The 22,968-nt window shown below is 43.8% G+C and overlaps 1 protein-coding gene across 3 annotated transcripts in view; it reads left to right on the forward strand.

Moving 5' to 3' along the window:
- Window positions 1–22,968, forward strand: part of ASTN2 (astrotactin 2) — a 1,044,864-nt gene that overhangs the window by 436,554 nt on the left and 585,342 nt on the right. For all 3 annotated transcript variants that reach the window (XM_070375013.1, XM_070375014.1, XM_070375012.1), the window contains one exon: window positions 17,991–18,158. In XM_070375013.1, the coding sequence (XP_070231114.1) occupies window positions 17,991–18,158 (168 nt within the window). The remainder of the gene's footprint in view (window positions 1–17,990; window positions 18,159–22,968) is intronic.

Consider the following 22,968-nt stretch of genomic DNA (forward strand, 5'->3'; position numbering starts at 1 on the left):
TCCTGCTCTTAAACACCGCACTGGATTCTCCATCTATAAAAAGACAGAAGGATATCATCATCTAAATGATTTTAACAACAAAAAAGGAGAGAGAAAATTGACTAGGTCTTTGCAAAAGTGAAATTATGTTTAGTCTGTGTTTGGTCTGTTTTGTGGCCTTTGGTAAAACCTGATCCTGTTGTGTAAACTGTCAACTACGCTGTGGAGTTGGGTTCAGACACGGAATCCTAGTTTGGGTATTTAACTGTGCTCTTTCAAACACTTAGCAGACAATTAAGTTTGAAAGCAAAAGCAAAAATACATGCCAAATCTTGCACATCACGTACTTTACATTATGTGCTATACTGCTGGTTCAATCAAAAATAGAACCAAACAATTTTCTGCCTTAGAACTTCACATTATTGTTATTATTTGCAAGAAACTTTATTTCCGTTTCCCTCCTCCTGCCCCCTGCCCCGCGCACACAGAGCCCGCTGGGTCTTCACAGCAGTCCGTGTGCTTCTTTCTCCGCAGCACTCCTCACTTGTAGTCAGGGACGTGTTGGCGCATTTCCTTGTTTAATGCTCTTGTACACTCTCTATAGCCAAGTGCTGTAGTGCTGCGTCTTTTGTGCTCCCTGCTGAATGCCCAGTTCTTACAATCAGGCCTGGCATATGTATGGTCCTCAATAAACTTTTGCCAACCATGTGAATAAACGAGTTCAGACTTAAACTCCACCGACTGCTGAAAAGTAAAGTGCCAGTTTTAGATGAAACATGGTACCTAGAGTCTGGGTATCTGGACTCAATGCCAGGCTTCTAATTAAACAATTATGTGGACTTGGGCAGTAAACTTTCTTTTCTGCCTTCAATATCTTCATAGATGACATGGGAATGAGAATAACTTTGTGGAACAAACATGCATGTAGATCGAGTATAAACAAATACCAACTACTCTCATTTTTTTTTCATTCCTTAAATTTCTTCTTCCTGACAGTAACCCTAGAGGTAGCTACCGTTATTATTTTAATTCTATTCAGATGGGGAAACTGAGTCCCAAAGCTGGTAGTAAGTTTCCCCATACTCACGATCTGTCTGACTCCTGAACCCCCAAGCCCTCTTACTGTGAGTATCAAATAAGATATTAGGTGTAAAGTCTTTACACAGTGTCTTAAATGCTAAGCAAACATTGCCTGTTGCTAAGACTCATTAGTCAGTCTCAGGTGGAATTTGAAGCACTGTTGGAAAGTATAGGGGGAAAACTGTGGTCTCGTTGTTCAGTCGCTAAGTCATGTCTGACTCTTTGCAACCCCATGGATTTCAGCACACCAAGCTTCCTTGTCCTTTACCATCTCCCAGAGTTTGCTCCAACTCATGTCCATTGGGTCAATGGTGCCATCCAACCACCTCCTCCTCTGCTGCTGCCTTCTCCTTTTGCTTTCCATCTTTCTTAGCATCAGGGTCTTTTTCCAGCGAGTCGGCTCTTCGCATCAGGTGGTCAACGTGTTGCAGCTTCAGCTTCAGCATCAGTCCGGACCAATGAACATTTACAGTGGATTTCCTTTAGGATTGACTCGTTTGATCTCCTTCTTTTGTTCTCAGATAACATCTGAGGCAGTGTTCTTCAAAGAGCTGAAAACACCATTTGTCACTTCATCCGTCTGTCTTCCATCCACTCATCCAAAATGTTTACTGGTTACCTGCTAAGTGCCAAGCACACTGTGCTAAGGAACCATGATTTGAAGATGAGTTAAACATGGGTGGTCCCTTGGATAGTTCAGTCTCTTCCAAAGACATCAGCCTGCCTAAACCTTGTCACATGGGGAATACTCAGTAAGGGTGTGCTGAACTCAGATCCATTCATAGTGAGAATCATGTAAGTGGAGAGCTGCATATGCCAGGCCACTGATGCAGATGGACAGGCCACTTCCAGGTGAGAGAACCAGGAAAGATGAATTGACTGTGGCTGGGTCTGGGAGGACAGGTAAGGTGAGGAGGATGCTCCAAGATATGGGAACAACCTGAGCAAAGGCAAAGGGGTGGGTGGGCTAAGGTCATGCATGGAAGCAGGAGCAGAGCCAGTCAGTCAGTTGCTGCCTTTCTTTACCTGGTGCCCCTCCTAGTTCAAAGGAAGGAGAACACATTCCTTAGTTACCAATGACAAACAAGGAATTAGGAAGCACGTTTCGGCCACCTACTATGTGTCTGAGTCAATATTATTAATATATGCATTTTGTTGTTGTTCAGTTGCTCCGTTGTGTCCAGCTTTTTGTGGCACCATGGACTGCAGCATGCCAGGCTTCCCTGTCCTTCACCACCTCCCAGAGTTTGCTCAAACTCATGTCCATTGAGTCAGTGATGCCCTCCAAGCATCTCATCCTCTGTCGTCCCCTTCTCCTCCAGCCTGCAGTCTTTTCCAGTGAGTCGGCTCTTCACATCAGGTGGCCAAAGTATTAGTGTTTCAGCTTCAGCCTCAGCCCTGCCAATGAATATTCAGGGTTGATTTCCTTTAGGATTGACTGTATTACGTTTATTCTTCTCTAAGTCTTCTGAAGTTATTGATATACTGCTATTACCAATAGGAATTGTAGCAGCAGCAGCAGCAGTGCTCTTAGTATGAAAAGTAATACAAGAGTGAGTGATGTAAGTGTTAAATATGCCTTTATTCATATTCCTGGCCTTGATCTGTTTGGTTGACAACTCTTTCAATGTAGACCTTTCCAGAATTTTTACTATTCCTATACTGACAAATATTCATACATACACATATGCACACACACACACACACACACATGCTGAATTACTGCTTGTTCATTTCAAACTTGACATCAGATTCCATATATTCTTCAGCAGCTTGCTTTCTGCATTGACTGTGACATCTCAGTGTGGTGTGTGGAGGGTGTGGTAGTTATTGTTGTCCACATCTGATAGAAGAGGAGCCCTGAGGCTCACAAACTGGCATAAGTCCGTCAGCTGGCAGGGTTGGGGCTCCAACTAGTCCTGTCTGACTCCAGAACCTGGCTCCCTGAAGCTGCATCCCAACCCCCTCCTTCTGGGGACAGAGTGGAAGAACTCACGGTTCACATGACATCTATCGGAAAAGTAGATCTCAGTCATCCTTTATCTCGTTTGAACCTCAAGACCTTCATCTGGTCCTCAAATACAAATCTTACCCTTTCTCTCCTTATCTTGCCCAGAATTCATAGTAGGCTTGCCTAGCGTGGAACGAAGCCGAGCCTCCTTTGTAATGTTGCTCCAGGTACCAGTATTCTATATTTAGGCAGTTGTTCTCATTTGTGCCAGAGTCTGAAACCTGTTCCATCAACATGACTGTTGGAACCTCTGGTTTTTGGAAGCCTTGCCCCATGTAGTGCTCTGTAGCGTCATAAAACAATTAGATTTAGGCTTAGCATTAATTTGAATTATTGTCCAGTTTCCAGAAAATATATTCTGGAAATATCAAGAGGATGTATTACATGTCTTTGGAGATATTAAGTATTGAATTACAATATTATGTCACCTTCCCTCTGCCATCTCTCTCGCTAGCACATACACACTCTCAGCATGGTCTGATTTATGTCTCGACGGCTACCAAGAGAAGCTCTGTACTTAGAGAAATAGTCAGAGATGGATATTGACAGAAGCCAAAATCTCACTCACACGCGCACACACACACACTCACACACTCTGTCTCACACACACACACACACACACACACACACACACACACACAGTCTCCATCTTAGTAGTGCAGATTGGTTTTCCCTGAAGTGAGGGGAATAGAAGATAACCTGGTGTTAACAGCCAGAGCTCTAGACCCAGAGACAGATGGGATGAGTTCTGATTTGGAATCAAATCAGTCAGCTTCCTAGCTGTGCAATTTAAAACATGTACCTTTGACACCCTTCAGTTTCAATTTCCTTGTCTGTAAAGTGGGGCTAAAAGTAACATTTACCCTCGAGAGTTATTTCTAGGATCAATTAGATTAATAGCAGCAGCAGTGATAAAGAACATGTCCATTTGAAAACGCGCGCATGGTCACACGTGATATTCCTGCAAATGCTACAGGGTAAATATTATTCATCTTCTTTTAGATGAGGAAACTGAGAAACGGAATATTAATCAGATCCCAAGGTTATTCAAGGGCTTCCCTGGTGGTTCAGATGGTTAAAAAATCTGCCATGCTGTGCAGGAGACTCCGGTTCCATCCCTGGGTTGGGATGATCCCCTGGAAAAGGGAATGACAACCCACTCCAGGATTCTTGCCTGGAGAATTCCATGGACAGTGGAGCCTGGCAGGCACAGTCCGTGGGGTTGCAGAGTTGGACACGGCTGAGCAACTAACACACAAGGTTATCCAAAGAATAAGTGGGAAGGGCACTTTTTGAATTTAGGTTTGCCAATTCCAAGGTCTGTGGTTTTCCCACTGAATTCAAAAGAGAAGAGAAGGTGGGGTAAGCGATCTGGAAAGAAAGGAACACATACACACAGGCGTGCACGCGTGCCGGCAGTGACAGTGAGAGAGACACTCAGAAGCAGGCAGGTGCCTGGCCCTGATTTGGTCGACTGGCATCGAACCCACAGCGTAGTAATGAAACAGATCTGGGAGGAATTGCTAATACGGTTATTCTTGGTGCTCACAGTTGTGAGTCGTCTTTGCCAAACAGCCCCTGACATTCGTGCAGCTTCCTTAGGAAAGGCAAAAAGAAGCATGTTTCATGAAAAGGGTGGACTAGAAGAAGGGGGAAATGGGTCACGGAACATAGTTAAACTGCTGGATCTGGAAAATCACACGGGGAAATCATGCATCTGTTAATTCATCCAGTCAGTCGTGTCTTAGCCACACATTTTGTATTTTCATTACAAATTTTTTGAACCTAACATGTGCCAGGCATTTCTCTAGCCTCTACATTGTTACCTCACTCCTGAAACACATCTTTTTTTGAACAGTTTTTTGTTGGAGTATAGTTAGTTCCTGATCCTGGCTCGGGAAGATTCCCTGGAGAAGGGCATGGCAGTCCACTCCAGTATGCTTGCGTGGAGAACCCCGTGGACAGAGGAGCTTGGCAGGCTACAGTCCATAGAGTCACAAAGAGTTCGACACAACTGAAGCGACTGAGCACGCACACAGCACACACACAGTTGATTTAAAATGTTGTGTTAGTTTCTGTTATACAACAAAGTGAATCCATCATACATATACCCACTCTTTTAAAAAAATATTGTTTCCCATATAGGTCAAATTATTGAGCAGAGTTCCTGCAACATATCTTAAAGTAGTAGTGCTTGTTCCTGCCCTACCCAACTTGCCCCAGGAAACTGAGAAAATCAGAGGAGGTGCTATTGAGATAAGCCATGAATCCACACAGAGGAAATGAGCATCCTTGGGTAGATGGAAGAAAGTTTTCCTTTTTTAAAATAAATCTATTGTCTGACTCTTTCCCAGGCAAGACTACCATGTTGCACAACTCCAGGAGTAACATCTACTTAGGATACAATTTTTCACAGAATTATCTGTGTTTATGTGTATGTAAACATATGCAAGCATATATACATAGACACACTCAATTATACAGTTGTATATATGAAATACACGATAATGTATATGTATAGACAAGGGCTTCCTGGGTGGTGCTAGTGGAAAAGAATCCATCTGCCAGTGCAGGAGATGCAAGAGACATGGGTTTGATCCCTGAATCAGGAAGATCCCCTGGAGTAGGAAATGGGAGCCCACTACAGGATTCTTCAGTTCAGTTCTGTTGCTCAGTCATGTCTGGCTCTTTGCGACCCCATGGACTGCAGCACGCCACACTTCCCTGTCCATCACCAACTCCCAGAGCTTGCTCAAACTCATGTCCATCAAGTTGGTGATGCCATCCAACCGTCTCATCCTCTGTTGTCCCCTTCTCCTCCTGCCTTCAGTCTTTCCCAGCATCAGGGTCTTTTCTAAGGAATCAGTTCTTCACATCAAGTGGCCAAAGTATTGGAATTTCAGCTTCAGCATCAGTCCTTCCAATGAATATTCAAGACAGGATTCCTGCCTGAATAAATTCTATGGACATAGGAGTCTGGCAGACTCCAGTCCATGGGGGCACAGAGTCAGATGCAACTGAGTGACTGAACACATGGATAGAAGTATTAATATAATTATGCATAGAATGCATTTTTGCTGTGTAAGTTTTATTCCCTGGAATAGTGCAATGCAGAGGCCCTAGCCAGGCATAGTCCTGTCCTTAGGCAATTCAAATATATTTTATTTAATAGTCATAGAAGCTCCATGAAATAACTATTCCTATTGTAGAGATATGGAAATTGAGGAGTCCTGCCAAGATTAAGTGATTTGTTCCAAGGTCACACAGTTATCAAATGCCTGGGCTAGGATGTAATCCATGCTTGTTTGACTCCAAAATCCAGACCTTTGCCTTCCACCCAAGTTCATGTCTTATGTGAGCAACTGACAGAGAAGAAAGTTTTTCAGTATTAGCAAAGCAGAGCTAAAGGATCTTTGAGTTTTCTGAGCAACTGTCTATCAGGTTCATTCAAGAAGCACTGATCTTAGATCAAAAAGAAATCTGATACCAAGATTGGGTTTGATGCATAAATTCCCAATGAATTAATGAAGACATTTTTTTTAAAAGAAAGGGAGACAAAACAACTGAATTATTAAATTAAAAGTAAATAGCTGCTTTTAATCTCCACAATTATTCTTTAAAATTTTAAGTTACTTAAAACGAGAAGCGTTTTATGACTTTGTTATTTTTCCCTGCTGCCTAGCTTGATACCAAATTATTATATCCCTGGGGAGAGAAATTATTTTTTGAGATTTCAACACTTCAAACCTCTTTTGTTCAGACTCAAACACCCCTAACTCAGCTATGAAGCAAGAGCAGGCATATGTAAAAGCCTGTGGAATTCTGTGGCAATCTGTTTTAGCCAGACTTTGATCACAATTTGAGGTGGGAAAGACAGAAAGTGGTAGAAACACAGCAATTGCCTGGCCTCTATATGGGGAGAGGGAGCAACACTTGGAAACAAGTTTATTTGGAAGTATGTCTTTTTCTAACATAGAATACCAGTGGGCTGTCTATATCCATGCTTCCTTTTCTGGGACATCTAGTGATGGATTCTTCAGTGTCTCTTATATGACATGGGCTTCACAAATATATTAACATTTCACTTTCCCATTGAGGGATCTCTAGCTTATGACAGCTTATTTCCATGGAATCTACTCTTTTATTCTTTTTTAATTTAATTTTTATTGAAGCCTCGTTAATTTGCAATGTTGTGTTAGTTTCAGCACTTTGTATGGCAAAGTGAACAGTTAGTATTATTTTTCAGATTATTTTCCATTATAGGTTATTGCAAGATAATGGGGCTTCCCAGGTGGTACTGTGCTGTGTCGTATTCAGTTGCTCAGTCGTGTCTGACTCTTTGTGACCCCATGGACTGTAGCCCACCAGGTTCCTCTGTCCATGGGAATTCTCCAGGCAAGAATACTGGAGTGGGTGACCATGCCCTCCTCCAGGGAATCTTCCCAACCCAGGGATCGAACCTAGGTAGCCCGCATTGCAGGCAGATTCTTTACTGTCTGAGCCACCAGGGAAGCCATCCCTGGTGGTGCTAGTGGTAAAGAACCTGCCTGCCAGTGCAGGAGACATAAGAGATCCCTGGATCAGGAAGGTCCCCAGAGGAGGGCATGACAACCCACTCCAGTATTCTTACCTGGAGAATCCCACGAACAAAGGAGCCTGGAGGGCTATAGTCCATAGGGTCTCAAAGAGTCAGGCACAACTGAAGCGACTTAGCATGCACACATGCAAAAGATATTTCGTACAGTTCCCTGCTATATAGTAGGTCACTATTGCTTACCTATTTTATGTATAGTGGGCTTCCATTGTGGCTCAGCTGGTAAAGAATCCGCCTGCAATGCGGGAAACCTGGGTTCGATCCCTGGGTTGAAAAGATCCCCTGGAGAAGGGAAAGGCTACCCATTCCAGTATTCTGGTCTAGAGAATTCCATGGACTGTATAGTCCATGGGGTCACAAAGAGTTGGATGTGACTGAGTGACTTTCACTTTCACAACCAAGCTGCTGTTCCCTCTCCCATCCAGTGATGTTGGGAGTGCTAGGAACCAGGTCAGGCAGTGGACTGGGCACCTGTGGAATGAATGAAAATAGCTTCGCTCAAATGAGCGTTTGTATCCTGGACCCCACGAACCCCCACGGGGCCCACAGATAGAACTGTATTTCAGTTATTGGTTTCCTCTATAATACTATGCATTATGTTTTATATATTTGAAAATTTTATTCTGAGAAATGATCCATGGGGACCCATGACACAAAATAAAAAGTTATTAAATCGAGCAAATGCCAGGCTTAAAAGATAAGTCGCTGTCAAAAAAGAGGTAATACATCAGTTTGCTCAGGCTGACATAAGAGAGTTCCACAGGTGATGTGGCTGAAACAACAGACATTTATTCCTCACGGTTCTGGAGGCTAACATCCGAGATCAAGGTGTTGTCAGGGTCAGTTTCTTTTGAGGACCTCTCTCCTGGGCTTGGCGTTGGCTGTCTGATGGCTGTCTTCTCCCTGGTCTTCACATGGTCTTCCTTCTGTGGGTGTTTGTATCCTAATCTCTTTTTCTTGGAAGGACATCTGCAGTTTTAATAGAATGTAGGCTCACCCTCATGACTTCCTTTAACCATAATTATCTCTTTAAAGATCCTGTCATTACAATAGACATGCTGCTGCTGCTGCTGCTAAGTTGCTTCAGCCATGTCTGACTCTGTGAGTCCCCATAGATGGCAGGCCACTAGGCTCCTCTGTCCCTGGGATTCTCCAGGCAAGAACACTGGAGTGGGTTGCAATAGACATGAGGTACAGACAAATACTATTTGATTCCACCCATATGAGATACCTTCACTTCCCTGGTGACGGTGGTAAAGAATTTGCCTGCCAATGCAGGAGACTCGGGGTTGACCCCTGGGTCAGGAAGATCCCCTGGAGAAGGAAATGGCAACTCACTCTGGTATTCTTGCCTGGGAAACCCCATGGCCAGAGGAGCCTGGTGGGCTATAGTCCATGGGGTCGCAAAAGAGTTGGACACGACTTAGCAACTAAACTACAATGTGAGGTGCCTAGAATAGTCAAATTCATGGTCTGAAAGTACATTGATAGATGCCCCGGACATGGGTGGGGTGAGAAGGGGTGTATGCGGACATTAGCTAAACTGGGGAGTTTAGGAAGGTGAGAAATTCGGAGATGGATGATGATGAGAGGTGCATGATACTGTGAATATACTTGGTGCCCCTGAACTGACCAGTTAAGTATGGTTAAAATAGTATGTTTTATGTGACTTTTTCCACAATAATAATAATAATTTAAAAAAAAAAACTTAAAAGGTCGTGTCATCAAGTACAGTCGCATTCTGAGGCACTAGACATTAGAACTTCAACTAAGGAATTTCAGGGTGGACTCAAGTCAACCCATGACACGTAGAGACATTCCAGAGAAACAGGTTGGAGTTGATCCAAGGAGAAGAGAACAGAATGACAGAAAGAACAAGAGTGGCCAGGAGAAGTTCAGGTTAGGCACTGAAGTTTGTGGCAGATTCCCTTTTCAGAGATGACTGTACAAGAACCACCTCCACCCTCCTACCCCATGACCCTAGAGGAGCTGTTGCTGTCTCCCCAAGACTGAGTACCCCCAGCTACCACGTGGTCTCTGCTCACTCTCACAAACCCTTGAGCTGTTGTCTTTAACCTCACGTCTACAGAGTGATCACCCCTTAAGTAGTGTTCAGTCCAAGGCTGGTGGCAGAATGCATTCAGGCCTGGCTTGGGGCTCTGTGGATGGGGCGTCAGGGGTGAGGTAGGACGGAGTGCATTTTTCAGGGATCTTGTGGGGCTGAAGGTGAGACGGGCTCCTCATTTCTGCTCCCCCATAATTTATCTTCCCTCCTGTGCCTGGAAAGACAGTCCCCCCAGGTCCAAGTCAGATGGGGTCATCGTGGAGTTACATGATGTAACAGAGAGAAGGAAACCTGTGATTGTATGACACCCAAAGAAAGAGGGGACGGAAGGGAGTGCTGAACACTTCAGGCTAAAAGAGTTCCCTGAGCTTCATTTGTGAAGACCATCTTTCAGCCATGCAGTCCTTCCCTCTTTGGCTCCTCATTGTCCACCATGACCAGAGCCTTCTTTTCAAATCTTCTCTCCACGGTTTTCGAAGGTCTGTGTCATGATGGGAGGTGTCACAAAAGGGGTTTGCACTGCTGTTTGGCTCCCCAGGCGGTTCTGTCTGGTGACACCTCCTTCCGGGGTATTTTTAGTTCTCATCCATAGCTTTCTGTCTTTGGGGGCTGATGTGCCTCTGGCTCTCCCGACTCTACCACAGAGTGTCCCGAGCTCCCTGGCTCACCCCTGATCTATGCTGCACAATTACAGGAGCAGGCTTATAATCAATGTAATTGAAGATCAGAGTTAATAAGGACCTCCATGCCCGTGCAGTCCTCTGAGCAATGCTGAGCTTCAGATGCGAGATAAGGAAACGATTGGGCTGAACTGAAAATCCATTTGGCTAATTAGATGATGTATATTCCTACAGCCAGGGGGAGAAAAATATGTATATATTTAAAAATAAGGAAACATGACATTTTGAAGTTGAGATTTTGGAAGAGATTCATTTCAGAGTCATTGCTCTCTGAGGAAATTGATGTGAGCATGAAGAAGAATCTCAGAGCATCCAAACAGGGATATTTTTGATCCTAAGTCAAGAAAATAAAGTAGGGGTCCATTGGAAAGCTAAAGGTGTATGAAACACCTGGAGAAAGGTGTTTTTATTCCTTTCCTATGGACTTATTCTCGAAGTACTGCTAGAATTTACCCAGGGAGAATTGCTTGCTCCTCTGTGACTTACGACTCTTTCCATTTGCCCACCCTCATTCTACACACACACACCCTAACAACCAACACACACACACCTTCAGAACGTCCACCACACTGTAAGCACTCTGGTGACTATGGTTATATAAGGCGTGGTCTTCAAGAAATTCTCAATCTAGATGGGAAGATAAGAAAAGGAGGATTGAAAGACATAGTTTGTCATAAGATTTGCCACCTTGAACTTCCTCTCTTCCTTCCTGGACAGTAAGTTCTCATGGGCGGACACCATATTTTGGTCATCCAGAGCATAAGGATAGGAAATAACACTTAATAGGTGCTTTATTTGTTAAATGGACAAAGGTATGAGTGAATGAATCTTTGACAGCATATACAGCCGTTAGTTGAGTCAGCTACTTTGTAATTATTAAAGAGATTAAGAGGCATTGAGCTGGATCTGAACACAAGTCTTCAGAAGCAAATTCCACCTCAACTTTTGTCTAGTTTGTTGATCTCTATTGCATTCTTAAAAGTGTAGCTTTATTGCACTTCTTCAAAGTGTAGTCTTTAAGCTACACTTTGAATTCCTCTCCATTTCCCCCTTTACCTTTGCCTTATATCTACTTGACTTCCCTGGTGGCCCAGACGGTAAGGCATCTGCCTACAATGCGAGAGACTTGGCTTCAATCCCTGGGTTGGGAAGATCCTCTGGAGAAGGAAATGGCAACTCTCTCCAGTACCCTTGCCTGGAAAATCCCATGGACGGAGGAGTGTGGTAGGCTACAGTCCATGGGGTCACAAAGAGTTGGACATGACTGAGCGACTTCACTTTCACTTTATATCTACATGCTCATCGCTTTCAGGCAGTTCTCACAGCACTCTTTTGGTGTTTAGTCACTAAGTCATGTCTGATTCTTGCAACTCCGTGGACTACAGCACGTCAGGCTTCCCTGTCCTTCTCTGTCTCCCAGAGTTTGCTTAAAATCATGTCCACTAAGTCAGTGATGCCATCCAACCATCTTGTCCTCTGTTGCCCCTTTCTCCTCTTACCCTCAATTTGTCCCAGGATCAGGGTCTTTTCCAGTAGATCAGCTTTTTGCATCAGGTGGCCAAAGTATTAGAGATTCAGCTCCAACACCAGTCCTTCCAATGCATATTCAGGGTTGATTTCCTTTAGGGTTTACTGGTTTGATCTCCTTGCAGGCCAAGGAACTCTCAAGGGTCTTCTCCAGCACCACAGTTCAAAGGCATCAATTTTTCATCACTCAGCCTTCTTTATGTTCCAACTCTCACATCTATACATGACTACTGGAAAAACCATAGTTTTGACTAGATGGAACTTTGTCAGCAAAGTGATGTCTCTGCTTTTTAATACGCTGTCTAGGTTTGTCACAGCTTTGCTTCCAAGGAGTAGGTGTCTTTTAATTTCAGTCACCATCCGTGGTGATTTTGAGCCCAAGAAAATAAAATCTACCTCTGTTTCCATTGTTTCCCCATTTACTTGCCATGAAGTGATGGGACAAGATCCCATGATGTTAGATTTTTTGAATGTTGAGTTTTAAGTCAACTTTTTCACTCTCCTGTTTCATCTTCATCAACAGGCTTTTTAGTTCCTCTTCACTTTCTGCCATAAGGCTGGTATCGTCTGCATATCTGAAGTTGTTGATATTTCTCTTGGCAACCTTGATTCTAGTTTATGATTCATCCAGCCTGACATTTCTCATGATGTACTCTGCATATAAGTTAAATAAGCAGGGTGACAATATACAGCCTTGATGTACTCCTTTTCCAATTGTGAACCAGGCCATTGTTTCATGTCCAGTTCTAACTGTTGCTTCTTGACCTGCATAGAGATTTTTCAAGAGGCAGGTAAGGTGGTCTGGTATTCCCATCTCTTGAAGAATTTTCTACAGTTTGTTGTGATTCACACAGTCAAAGGCTTTAGTGTAGTCAATGAAACAGATATAGATGTTTTTGTGGGAAATGAAAGTGATAGTCACTCAGTCGTGTCCAACTCTTTGCAACCCCATGGACTATATAGTCCATGGAATTATCCAGGCCAGAAAACTGGAGTGGGTAGCCTTTCCCTTCTCCAGGGATCAAACCCAGATCTCCCACATTGGAGGCAGATTCTTTACCAGCTGAGCCACAAGGGAAGCCCAAGAATACTGGAGTGGGTAGCCTATCCCTTCTCCAATGGGTCTTTCTGACCCAGCAATCAAACAGGGGTCTCCTTATGGAGGATGTATTGTATCTACCTCTGCATACATTGGGCTTCCCTGGTGGCTCAGATGGTAAAGAATCCACCTGCAATGAAGGAGACCCGGATTTAATCCCTGATTTGGGAAGATCCCCTGGAGAAAGGGATGGCTACCCACTCCAGTATTCTTGCTTGGAGAATCCCATGGACAGCAGAGCCTGGCAGGCTACAGTCCATGGGGTCACAAAGAGTCAGACACGACTGAGCCACTGAGCACCCACTGCATACATTTGATCTCCCTTGTTATTCCACAGTTTTATTGCTGGAGTCAGTCTGTCTTTGAATCTTTATGTCTATTTCTTACTCAGAGCGGTTTAATGAGTGTTGGATGAATGGACATGGTTTACACCTTGATTAGACTTCTCAGTCACTTTCTCTCACTCTCTGGGTGGCTGCTCTCTGGTGCATATCCTTGCCCCTTCATACTGAGTCCCTCTAGCATCTCTACTTTCATCATCCACAGCAGAAGTTCAGTTCTCTGGGTGAACAAGAGCTCAGAAGCCATGATGGCAGATTTCAAGTTTTGGTTTGTAATTAGGGAGACTCTGAAGGGCTAGTCTTGCATTCTGACTCCCATGCGTGCGTGCACACGTGCATGCTAAGTTGCTACATTCGTGTCTGACTCTGTACGACACTATGGTCTGTAGCCCACCAGACTCCTCTGTCCATGGGATTCTCCAGGCAAGAATACTGGGCGGGGGCGGGTTGCCATATCCTCCTCCAAGGGGTCTTCCCAACCCAGGGATCGAACCTGAGTCTCTTATGTCTCCTGCATCAGAAGATGGGCTCTTTACCACTAGAGCCACCTGAGAAGCCGCACAGGATGAGAAAAATAAATAAATAAGTTTCGGGATCAAGGCAGAAGCATATCTGCTTCCTAATTCCATCATAAAGTGAGCTACACTTTCCTCTAGTCAAGCATGGGACTTTAATTTCATTATTTCATTCAACAGATGCTCACCAAACTCCTAGTATGTGCCGTATCTTTTACTGGGGGGTGGATTGATAAGGACTGATGAATGAGTCGTGATTTCTTTCCTGCAGGAGGTCACAGTGTGTCAGAGAAAGCGGAAGCCCTTCACCACGATAGGGACACGCTGAAGGGGGAGGTACAGACTACCCAAAGGGGAGTAGAAGGACCAAGGAAGGCAACTCTGCCTCATACCCAACCACAGCCTCGATTCGAGAAAATCCGGGGTAATGGGCATGTTTTAGCTTTGGATGCTGAAAAACTTGGGTTAAGCTTCTACTTTGGCCACTTACTAGTTGTGCAAATTTGACTAAATCAATCTGTCTCTCTGAACCTTATGTTGCCTATCTGTAAAAGGTGGCCATACTTATTCTGCCAGGCTCTTGTAAGGATTAAGTGAATGCTCATCCCAGGATCTGGACCCAATAGTATGTTCAAAGGATAGTAACTCCCTTCTGTCATTAAAACCAACATACTATCTTTTTTAAAGACATTGAGGACAACTTGCTTTTGGGTGAGTCACTTCCGAAGAGAATCATGTTTCTCATATTTGAAAAGATCTGTTAATCACTATTGCCTTCAGAGCTTCCAAGATCAGAAGAAATTTAAATAGTAGTCAAAATAGCTCCAGCAAGTTGAGATTTCGCCATGTGCCAGGGACTTCACATACTGTAGTGGATGTTGTGACACTGCTTCCAAATCTCTTATTAGAACATGGGCACTCGTTCCTCCAGCTGCCTGAAATGTTGACGGTTGAACACTCTGAGTCTTTCTTGAAGAAATGCCCTCCATTGAAATGGACTATTTCACGGGAACTTTGATCCCTTCCCAGGGATGTCTCTGCCCCTATGATGGTTAGTGTTGGAGATACAAAGACCTAACACCTTTGTCTTGATTTGGATTACAAGTCTAAAGGACTGTTTCTGCTCCAGTGCTTCACATGGCCTCGGCTGTAACTGCATGCAATCCCCCTTCTCCCTCTGCCCCATCCTACTTTGCTCATGTCCCTACAAGAGAACACCCCCCAAAACCTCCTGCATCCCACTGTCTGACTTTGAGTCTGATTTCTGGTGAACCTGACCCAAGACAAATGCGTTGTCTCATTTAATCTTTATCTTTTTTTTTTTTTTAACCCTGTGAAAGGAAAATCAATATCTACCTCTTTCTCAGGCTTTGACGGAGATGTGTTTTCTTGTCCAAGCTTACAGAACCAGTAGGTAGTGGACTGAAGATCTCAATACCTGTCTTGCCAGCTCTGTTCTCTTCATCCCCGTGCTGTGTCACTTCCCTAAACTAGTGGGATTAGCCAAACTCAGCCCTGGGACATAATTCAATATCCATCCCTCAGTCTTTAGTGAGAATAAATACAAGATTTATCCATTTAAACAGCATGACTGTGCTTTTCAAAAGAAAAATCTGTGGTTGATACTGACGTTTGGCGCCTTGCACATGGATCCGTGTGACATGTTTCTGCTTGGGCTTAGTTCCAGAGGGGAAAGTATGGCTTTGTAGATAGATTTGCATATCATCCCTTGCCAGAAAATTTGAAATATGGAATCCAGCAGACTTCTTCTTCTTGTTCTTCTTTATTTTTTTTTAATTCCCTTTAGCTGCCAAGGATTTGAAGGCTAACTTCAAATGTGGTCATTCCCTTATCTCTGAGCCTGATGCCATCTACTCCTTATGCTTTTCACACAGAGTCCACTTCATTCTCACCAAAACCATGTTGTCCACTGTGCTTTTATTTAGAAACTCTTTCTATATGATGATATAAATCATACCGCATGTGTGAATTAGAGAAGATAACATTGCCTGCCATGCTTGTGTCCTTTTCAGAGTATCTTAGCTCCTGGCAGCCAAATAGTATCTGAAGTGGTCCTCGCTCTCTGCTAACTTCATTGGCCCACAGCTGGGTACCAGAGCCAAGATGAGCCTGACCATTGGTTAGCTGGCAGGGTCTGATGTGACCTGACAGGTTGCTGCCAAATCCGCAGGATGTCTATTAACTGAGTCCTTCTTTGGAAAATTTAAGTTGCATTCATGAAAGATTTTTTTTTCACTTGATAGTGATATAGAGAGAAGGCAATGCAGGGAGAGAAGCTGAGTCATGCTAATTTTGAAACAATTTAAAATCTCCTCCTGCTGAGGTCTCTAGGTCTGCCATAAATCTAGAACCCCTTTGTGGTTCTGTGTCCAGCTTTGTGAAGCCTATTTGTGATCCTATTTGAACTATTTTTATCCCTCTTCCCCCCATGAAATTCCACTTTCACTGTATTGCTACATATATACTCTCACTGGGTATGACTAATGTGCCATCCCCTTCAGTGGACTTCTGTTACAGGACCCCAAAGGAAATATGTATGTAGTTCACGTGTATGTGGGTTTCCCAGGTGGTGCTAGTGATGAAGAAGCTGCCTGCCAGTGCAGGAGATGCAAGAGACGTGCATTCAGTCCCTGATTTGGGAAGATCCCCTGGAGAAGGAAATGGCAACCCATTCCAGTATTCTTGTCTGGAGAATCCCATGGACAGAGGAGCCTGGAGGGCTACAGTCCATAGGGTTCCAAAGAGTCAAACACGACTGAGCAATTGAGCATGCACACACACATATGCATGTGTATATGTGTGTGTTAATCCACATATGGCTGTCTGTATATATGTGTCTGTGTATATGCATGTTAAAAAGGAGCAATTTTGGAGCCTAGATTGCCAAGTTAGAGTCTTTTGTTTGGCCTACATAAGCTTTAAAGAACCAATTTCAACCATCATTTTCAAATTGGTTGATCACAGCAAAAATCTGAATTTTCTGCCTCTTCTCATGAAAACCTAGCACCACTTACCTTTGGACACATTTGACCTGAGCTGGCTGGAGCTGGGCTGCAGGTGCTCCCTGTGAATGGAGCCCGCAGCACCCAGCTCACCCCAAGCTCTACCTTCCCTTATTGTTTACCAGCATTAAGGCATTTTCCGTTGCATGGGTGGTGCTTTTTGTTTTGGAGGTGCTACAGATCTTTTGAATCATCCTTTTCTCTCTCACCCTCGTTCTCTATCCCTCATACAATAAAATAAGACAACCTAAGCCAGGGGCCCACCGTGCCATTTCCCTTACACTCAGCCAGTATTTCCCATGGATGTCATCTGCTTATCCCCTGTGGACTATTAGTGACCTGTTTCAAGAGGGATGCATGGATGACAGAAACAAAAACTTTTTGTATTTTAAATTTTAATACAGTAAGTCTTCAACAAACGAACCTTCAAGTTGCGAACTTTCAAAGATGCGAACATGCGTTCACATGTCCAGTCATATCAGTTAGTTCACGTGAATGTCATCATCTGTAAAAGTTGGGTACAAGGCTCACCCTGTTGGACTTATGAACAAACTGGGCTTACGAGTGTGCTCTGGGAACAGAACGTGTTTGTATGCAAGGAACTTAATGCACTCAATCATTCTTTCCTAGGACAAATCAGGCACTGGCTAAGCACTTTATCCACGTTAATTTATTTCATTTTCACAACACCGGGGTGGGTTCTGTTAGTATTCACATTTACAGACAATGTGGCCAAGACCCAGAGGGAGTGAGGGGCTTCCCCAGAGTCTAGGGCTGGTAATGGCAGATCTGGGATTTGAACTCAAGTCTCTGTCAGTCTTGAGGGCCTGACTCCCAAGCACTCGGCAGAACTGTCTCTCATGTCTGACTTATCTGTCTCCGTCTATTGCTCACACCATAACTTGCACACTGTAAATGCTCTGTGAAGGTGTGTACATCTGCGACAACAGAGGACCTGTGGTGAGGGGAGTGGCTGTATGTACCTGTCTCCTTTCCTGCCCTGTACATCAGCAGCAAGACACTTGTGTCCGAAAATCACGCAGAAAGTAGCTGTCTTTCTCTCTGTCCCCCTACAGGGAGCAGCTTTGTGGTGAGTGAAGGGAGCTACCTGGACATCTCTGACTGGTTAAACCCAGCCAAGCTGTCCCTGTATTACCAGATCAATGCGACCTCCCCGTGGGTGAGGGACCTCTGCGGACAGAGGACCACAGATGCTTGTGAGCAGCTCTGCGACCCAGAAACCGGTAAGCCATGGGCAGGGCTGGGGGGCGGAGAAGTTATGGGGTGCAAAGGGTCTGCACTCCTTCTGTCCGAAGAATCATGGCTTCTGAGTCGTTGACGAGGGGCTTTATGCAAAGTGTCCATCAGTCCCATTGGTGGATAAACTACGTGCTGTCATTGGCTGACAGGGAAGCAGATTCTGGTAAAACCACAGCATCTCAGAAAGGACCACAGAAAATGCCTAATCCAATTTCAGCAAAGCAAAGAGTCTGCATGTCACCAGACAGCCCTGAGCTCAGATCCTATCTACCTCTTCCTTGCTGGGTGTTCTTTATCATTTTTTCATCTTTATTGAAATATAATTGTCACATAAAGTTGTTTAAGTTTTAGGTGTAAAATGTGATGATTTAATCCATATATATAGGGCAAAATGATTACCATAATAAGGTTCCTTATTGCCTCTACCACCTCACATTCTTACCTTCTTTGTGTGTATATGGTGATAACATTTAAGATCTACTCACTCAGGAGTTTTCAAGATACAACAGTATTGTTGACTATTCCGTACACTAGATCCCCAGAACGTTTTTTTTTTTTTTTACCTTAAAAGGGGAAATGTTGGCTATCAGGTCCAAGCTAACTGGCCATTTTTTAGCAAGACACTTCCTCTCTCTGAATACTAGAGCATGAAAATATTGTCTAACCCACAACTCTGTTGTTGGCATTAAATGAGATAATGTATGGAGAGCTTCAAGTAGATTCCTTTATTCATTCTTTTGACTGACACATATTGAGTAGTTGGACAGTTTTCTAGGCACTGGGGACATAGCAGTGAACAAAAAATGTAGTCCACTGGAGAAGGGAATGGCAAACCACTTCAGTATTCTTGCCTTGAGAACCCCATGAACAGTATGAAAAAGCAAAATGATAGGATACTGAAAGGGGAACTCCCCAGGTCGGTAGGTACCCAATATACTACTGGAGATCAGTGGAGAAATAACTCCAGAAAGAATGAAGGGATGGAGCCAAAGCAAAAACAATACCCAGTTGTAGATGTGACTGGTGATAGAAGCAAGGTCCGATACTGTAAAGAGCAATATTGCATAGGAACCTGGAATGTCAAGTCCATGAATCAAGGCAAATTGGAAGTGGTCAAACAGGAGATGGCAAGAGTGAACGTTGACATTCTAGGAATCAGTGAACTAAAATGGACTGGAATGGGTGAATTTAACTCAGATGACCATTATATCTACTACTGTGGGCAGGAATCCCTTAGAAGAAATGGAGTGGCCATCATGGTCAACAAGAGTCCGAAATGCAGTACTTGGGTGCAATCTCAAAAATGACAGAATGATCTCTGTTTGTTTCCAAGGCAAACCATTCAATATCACAGTAATCCAAGTCTATGCCCCAACCAGTAATGCTGAAGAAGCTGAACTTGAATGGTTCTATGAAGACCTACAAGACCTTTTAGAACTAACACCCAAAAAAGATGTCCTTTTCATTATAGGGGACTGGAATGCAAACGTAGGAAGTCAAGAAACACCTGGAGTAACAGGCAAATTTGGCCTTGGAATACAGAATGAAGCAGGGCAAAGGCTAAAAGAGTTTTGCCAAGAGAATACACTGGTCATAGCAAACACCCTCTTCCAACAACACAAGAGAAGACTCTACACATGGACATCATCAGATGGTCATCACTGAAATCAGATTGATTATATTCTTTGCAGCTAAAGATGGAGAAGCTCTATACAGTCAGCAAAAACAAGACCGGGAGCTGACTGTGGCTCGGATCATAAATTCCTTATGGCCAAATTCAGACTTAAATTGAAGAAAGTAGGGAAAACCAGTAGACCATTCAGGTATGACCTAAATCAAATCCCTTATGATTATACAGTGGAAGTGAGAAATAGATTTAAGGGACTAGATCTGATAGATAGAGTACCTGATGAACTATGGAAGGAGGTTTGTGACATTGTACAACAGACAGGGATCAAGACCATCCCCATGGAAAAGAAATGCAAAAAAGCAAAATGGCTGTCTGAGGAGGACTTACAAATAGCTGTGAAAAGAATAGAAGCAAAAACAAAGGAGAAAAGGAAAGATATTCCCATTTGAATGCAGAGTTCCAAAGAATATCAAGGAGAGATAAGAAAGCCTTCCTCAGTGATCAATGCAACAAAATAGAGGAAAACAACAGAATGGGAAAGACTAGAGATCTCTTCAAGAAAATTAGAGATACCAAGGGAACATTTCATGCAAAGATGGGCTCGATAAAGGACAGAAATGGTATGGACCTAACAGAAGCAAAAGATATTAAGAAGAGGTGGCAAGAATACACAGAAGAACTGGTCAAAAAACATCTTCATGACCCAGATTATGATGATGGTGTGATCACTCAGCTAGACCCAGACATCCTGGAATATGAAGTCAAATGGGCCTTAGAAAGCATCACTACGAACAAAGCTAATGGAGGTGATGGAATTCTAGTTGAGCTATTTCAAATCCTGAAAGATGATGCTGTGAAAGTGCCACACTCAATATGCCAGCGAATTTGGAAAACTCAGCAGTGGCTGGAAAAGGTCAGTTTTCATTCCAATTCCAAAGAAAGGCAATGCCAAAGAATGCTCAAACTATCGCACAATTGCACTCATCTCACTTGATAGTAAAGTAATGCTCAAAATTCTCCAAGCCAGGCTTCAGCAATACGTAAACCGTGAACTTCTAGATGTTCAAGCTGGTTTTAGAAAAGGCAGGGGAATCAGAGATCAAATTGCCAACATCCGATAAATATCTATTTCTGCTTTATTGACTATGCCAAAGCCTTTGACTGTGTGGACCACAATAAACTGTGGAAAATTCTTCAGGAGATGGGAATACCAGACCACCTGATCTGCCTCTTGAGAAATTTGTATGCAGGTCAAGAAGCAACAGTTAAAACTGGACATGAAACAACAGACTGGTTCCAAATAGGAAAAGGAGTACATCAAGACTGTATATTGTCACCCTGCATATTTAACTTATACACAGAGTATATCATGAGAAACGCTGGGCTGGAAGAAGCACAAGCTGGAATCAAGATTGCCGGGAGAAATATCAATAACCTCAGATATGCAGATGACACCACTCTTATGGGAGAAAATGAAGAGGAACTAAAAAGCCTCTTGATGAAAGTGAAAGAGGAGAGTGAAAATTTGGCTTAAAGTTCAACATTCAGAAAACGAAGATCATGGCATCTGGTCCCATCACTTAATGGGAAATAGATGGGGAAACACTGGAAACAGTGTCAGATTTTATTTTTTTGAGCTCCAAAATCACTGCAGATGGTGATTGCAGCCATGAAATTAAAAGACACTTATTCCTTGGAAGGATAGTTATGACCAACCTAGACAGCATATTAAAAAGCAGAGATATTACTTTGCCAACAAAGGTCTGTCTAGTCAAGGCTATGGCTTTTCCAGTGTTCATGTATGGATGTGAGAGTTGGACTGTAAAGAAAGCTGAGCACCAAAGAACTGATGCTTTTGAACTGTGGTGTTGGAGAAGACTCTTGAGAGTCCCTTGGACTGCAAGGAGATCCAACCAGTCCATCCTAAAGGAGATCAGTCCTGGGTGTTCATTGCAAGGACTGATGCTGAAGCTGAAACTCCAATACTTTGGCCACCTCATGGGAAGAGTTGACTCACTGGAAAAGACCCTGATGCTGGGAGGGACTGGGGGCAGGAGGAGAAGGAAACCACAGAGGGTGAGATGGCTGGATGGCATCACTGACTTGATGGACATGAGTTTAGGTAAACTCCAGGAGTTGGTAATGGACAGGGTGGCCTGGTGTGCTGTGATTCATGGGGTTGCAAAGAGTCAGACATGACTGAGGGACTGAACTGAACTGAACTGAGTTACACTTCTATTCTGCAGAAAGATTAAATCTGCATTGCCTGAGAAGGCAGCCACTAGCCACGTGTGCTATTTAAGTTTAAGTTCATTGAAATTAAACACTTTCTCCATTGTGTTAGCTGTGTTTCATATGCTCCATAGCTAATGTGACTGGTTGTACCCTTGGAGAACGCGGAACAGTAGCATCATTGCAGAGTGTTCTGTTGGACTGGGCTATAGTAGACAAATGGGGTAAGGCAGATGCTGCCAGAGGGTGAGAAATGCCGGATGAGGGCACAAAGCTTGGGGGTGCCCCCTGGAGCAGGTGTGGAGCTGTCATGACAGAGACAGTGTCCAGGGACAGCTTCTCCAAGGCGGTAACCTTTGCTAAAGAACAGGCACTTTAAAACACCTTAAGCTGGTGATGGTAAAAGCCATGCTTCTCTCTGGGGGAAAGCATTCTAGGCTGAGGGAATGCACGGGCAGCGCCTCTGCAGCAAGCACAGGAGCATGCCATAGGGTCAGCACTCGCAGAAAGACCAGTGGGGTTGGAGGGGAGCGGGGAGAGGAGTTAGGAAGCAAACCGGAAAAGCAGAAGGCTGGTGGTGGGGAGAGGGCGTGGATGATGAGAGGAGGTTGCAGGGCCTTGTATAGGAGGATGAGGAGTTCAGATGTTACTCTGAGTGAGGTGAAATCCATTGGAGGATTCTGAGCACAGAAGCAGCTTGACCTACACGGTAACAGGACCACTCTGGCTGCCGTGTGGCAAATCAGCTTAGAAGGTATTCAAGGGTGCTGTTATTCTTTTTTTTTTTTTTAATTGTACTTAAAAAAAATTTTGTTTATTTGGCTGTGCTGGATCTTAGTTGCAACACTTTGGATATTCAGTCTTATCTCTTCCCCATCTTCACGTTGTACCGTATCTCTGTAGTACGGACAGATTTTGTGGTCACAGTCCAT

This window comes from Bos mutus, chromosome 8 (genome assembly GCF_027580195.1).
Source record: "Bos mutus isolate GX-2022 chromosome 8, NWIPB_WYAK_1.1, whole genome shotgun sequence".
NCBI lineage: Eukaryota > Metazoa > Chordata > Mammalia > Artiodactyla > Bovidae > Bos > Bos mutus.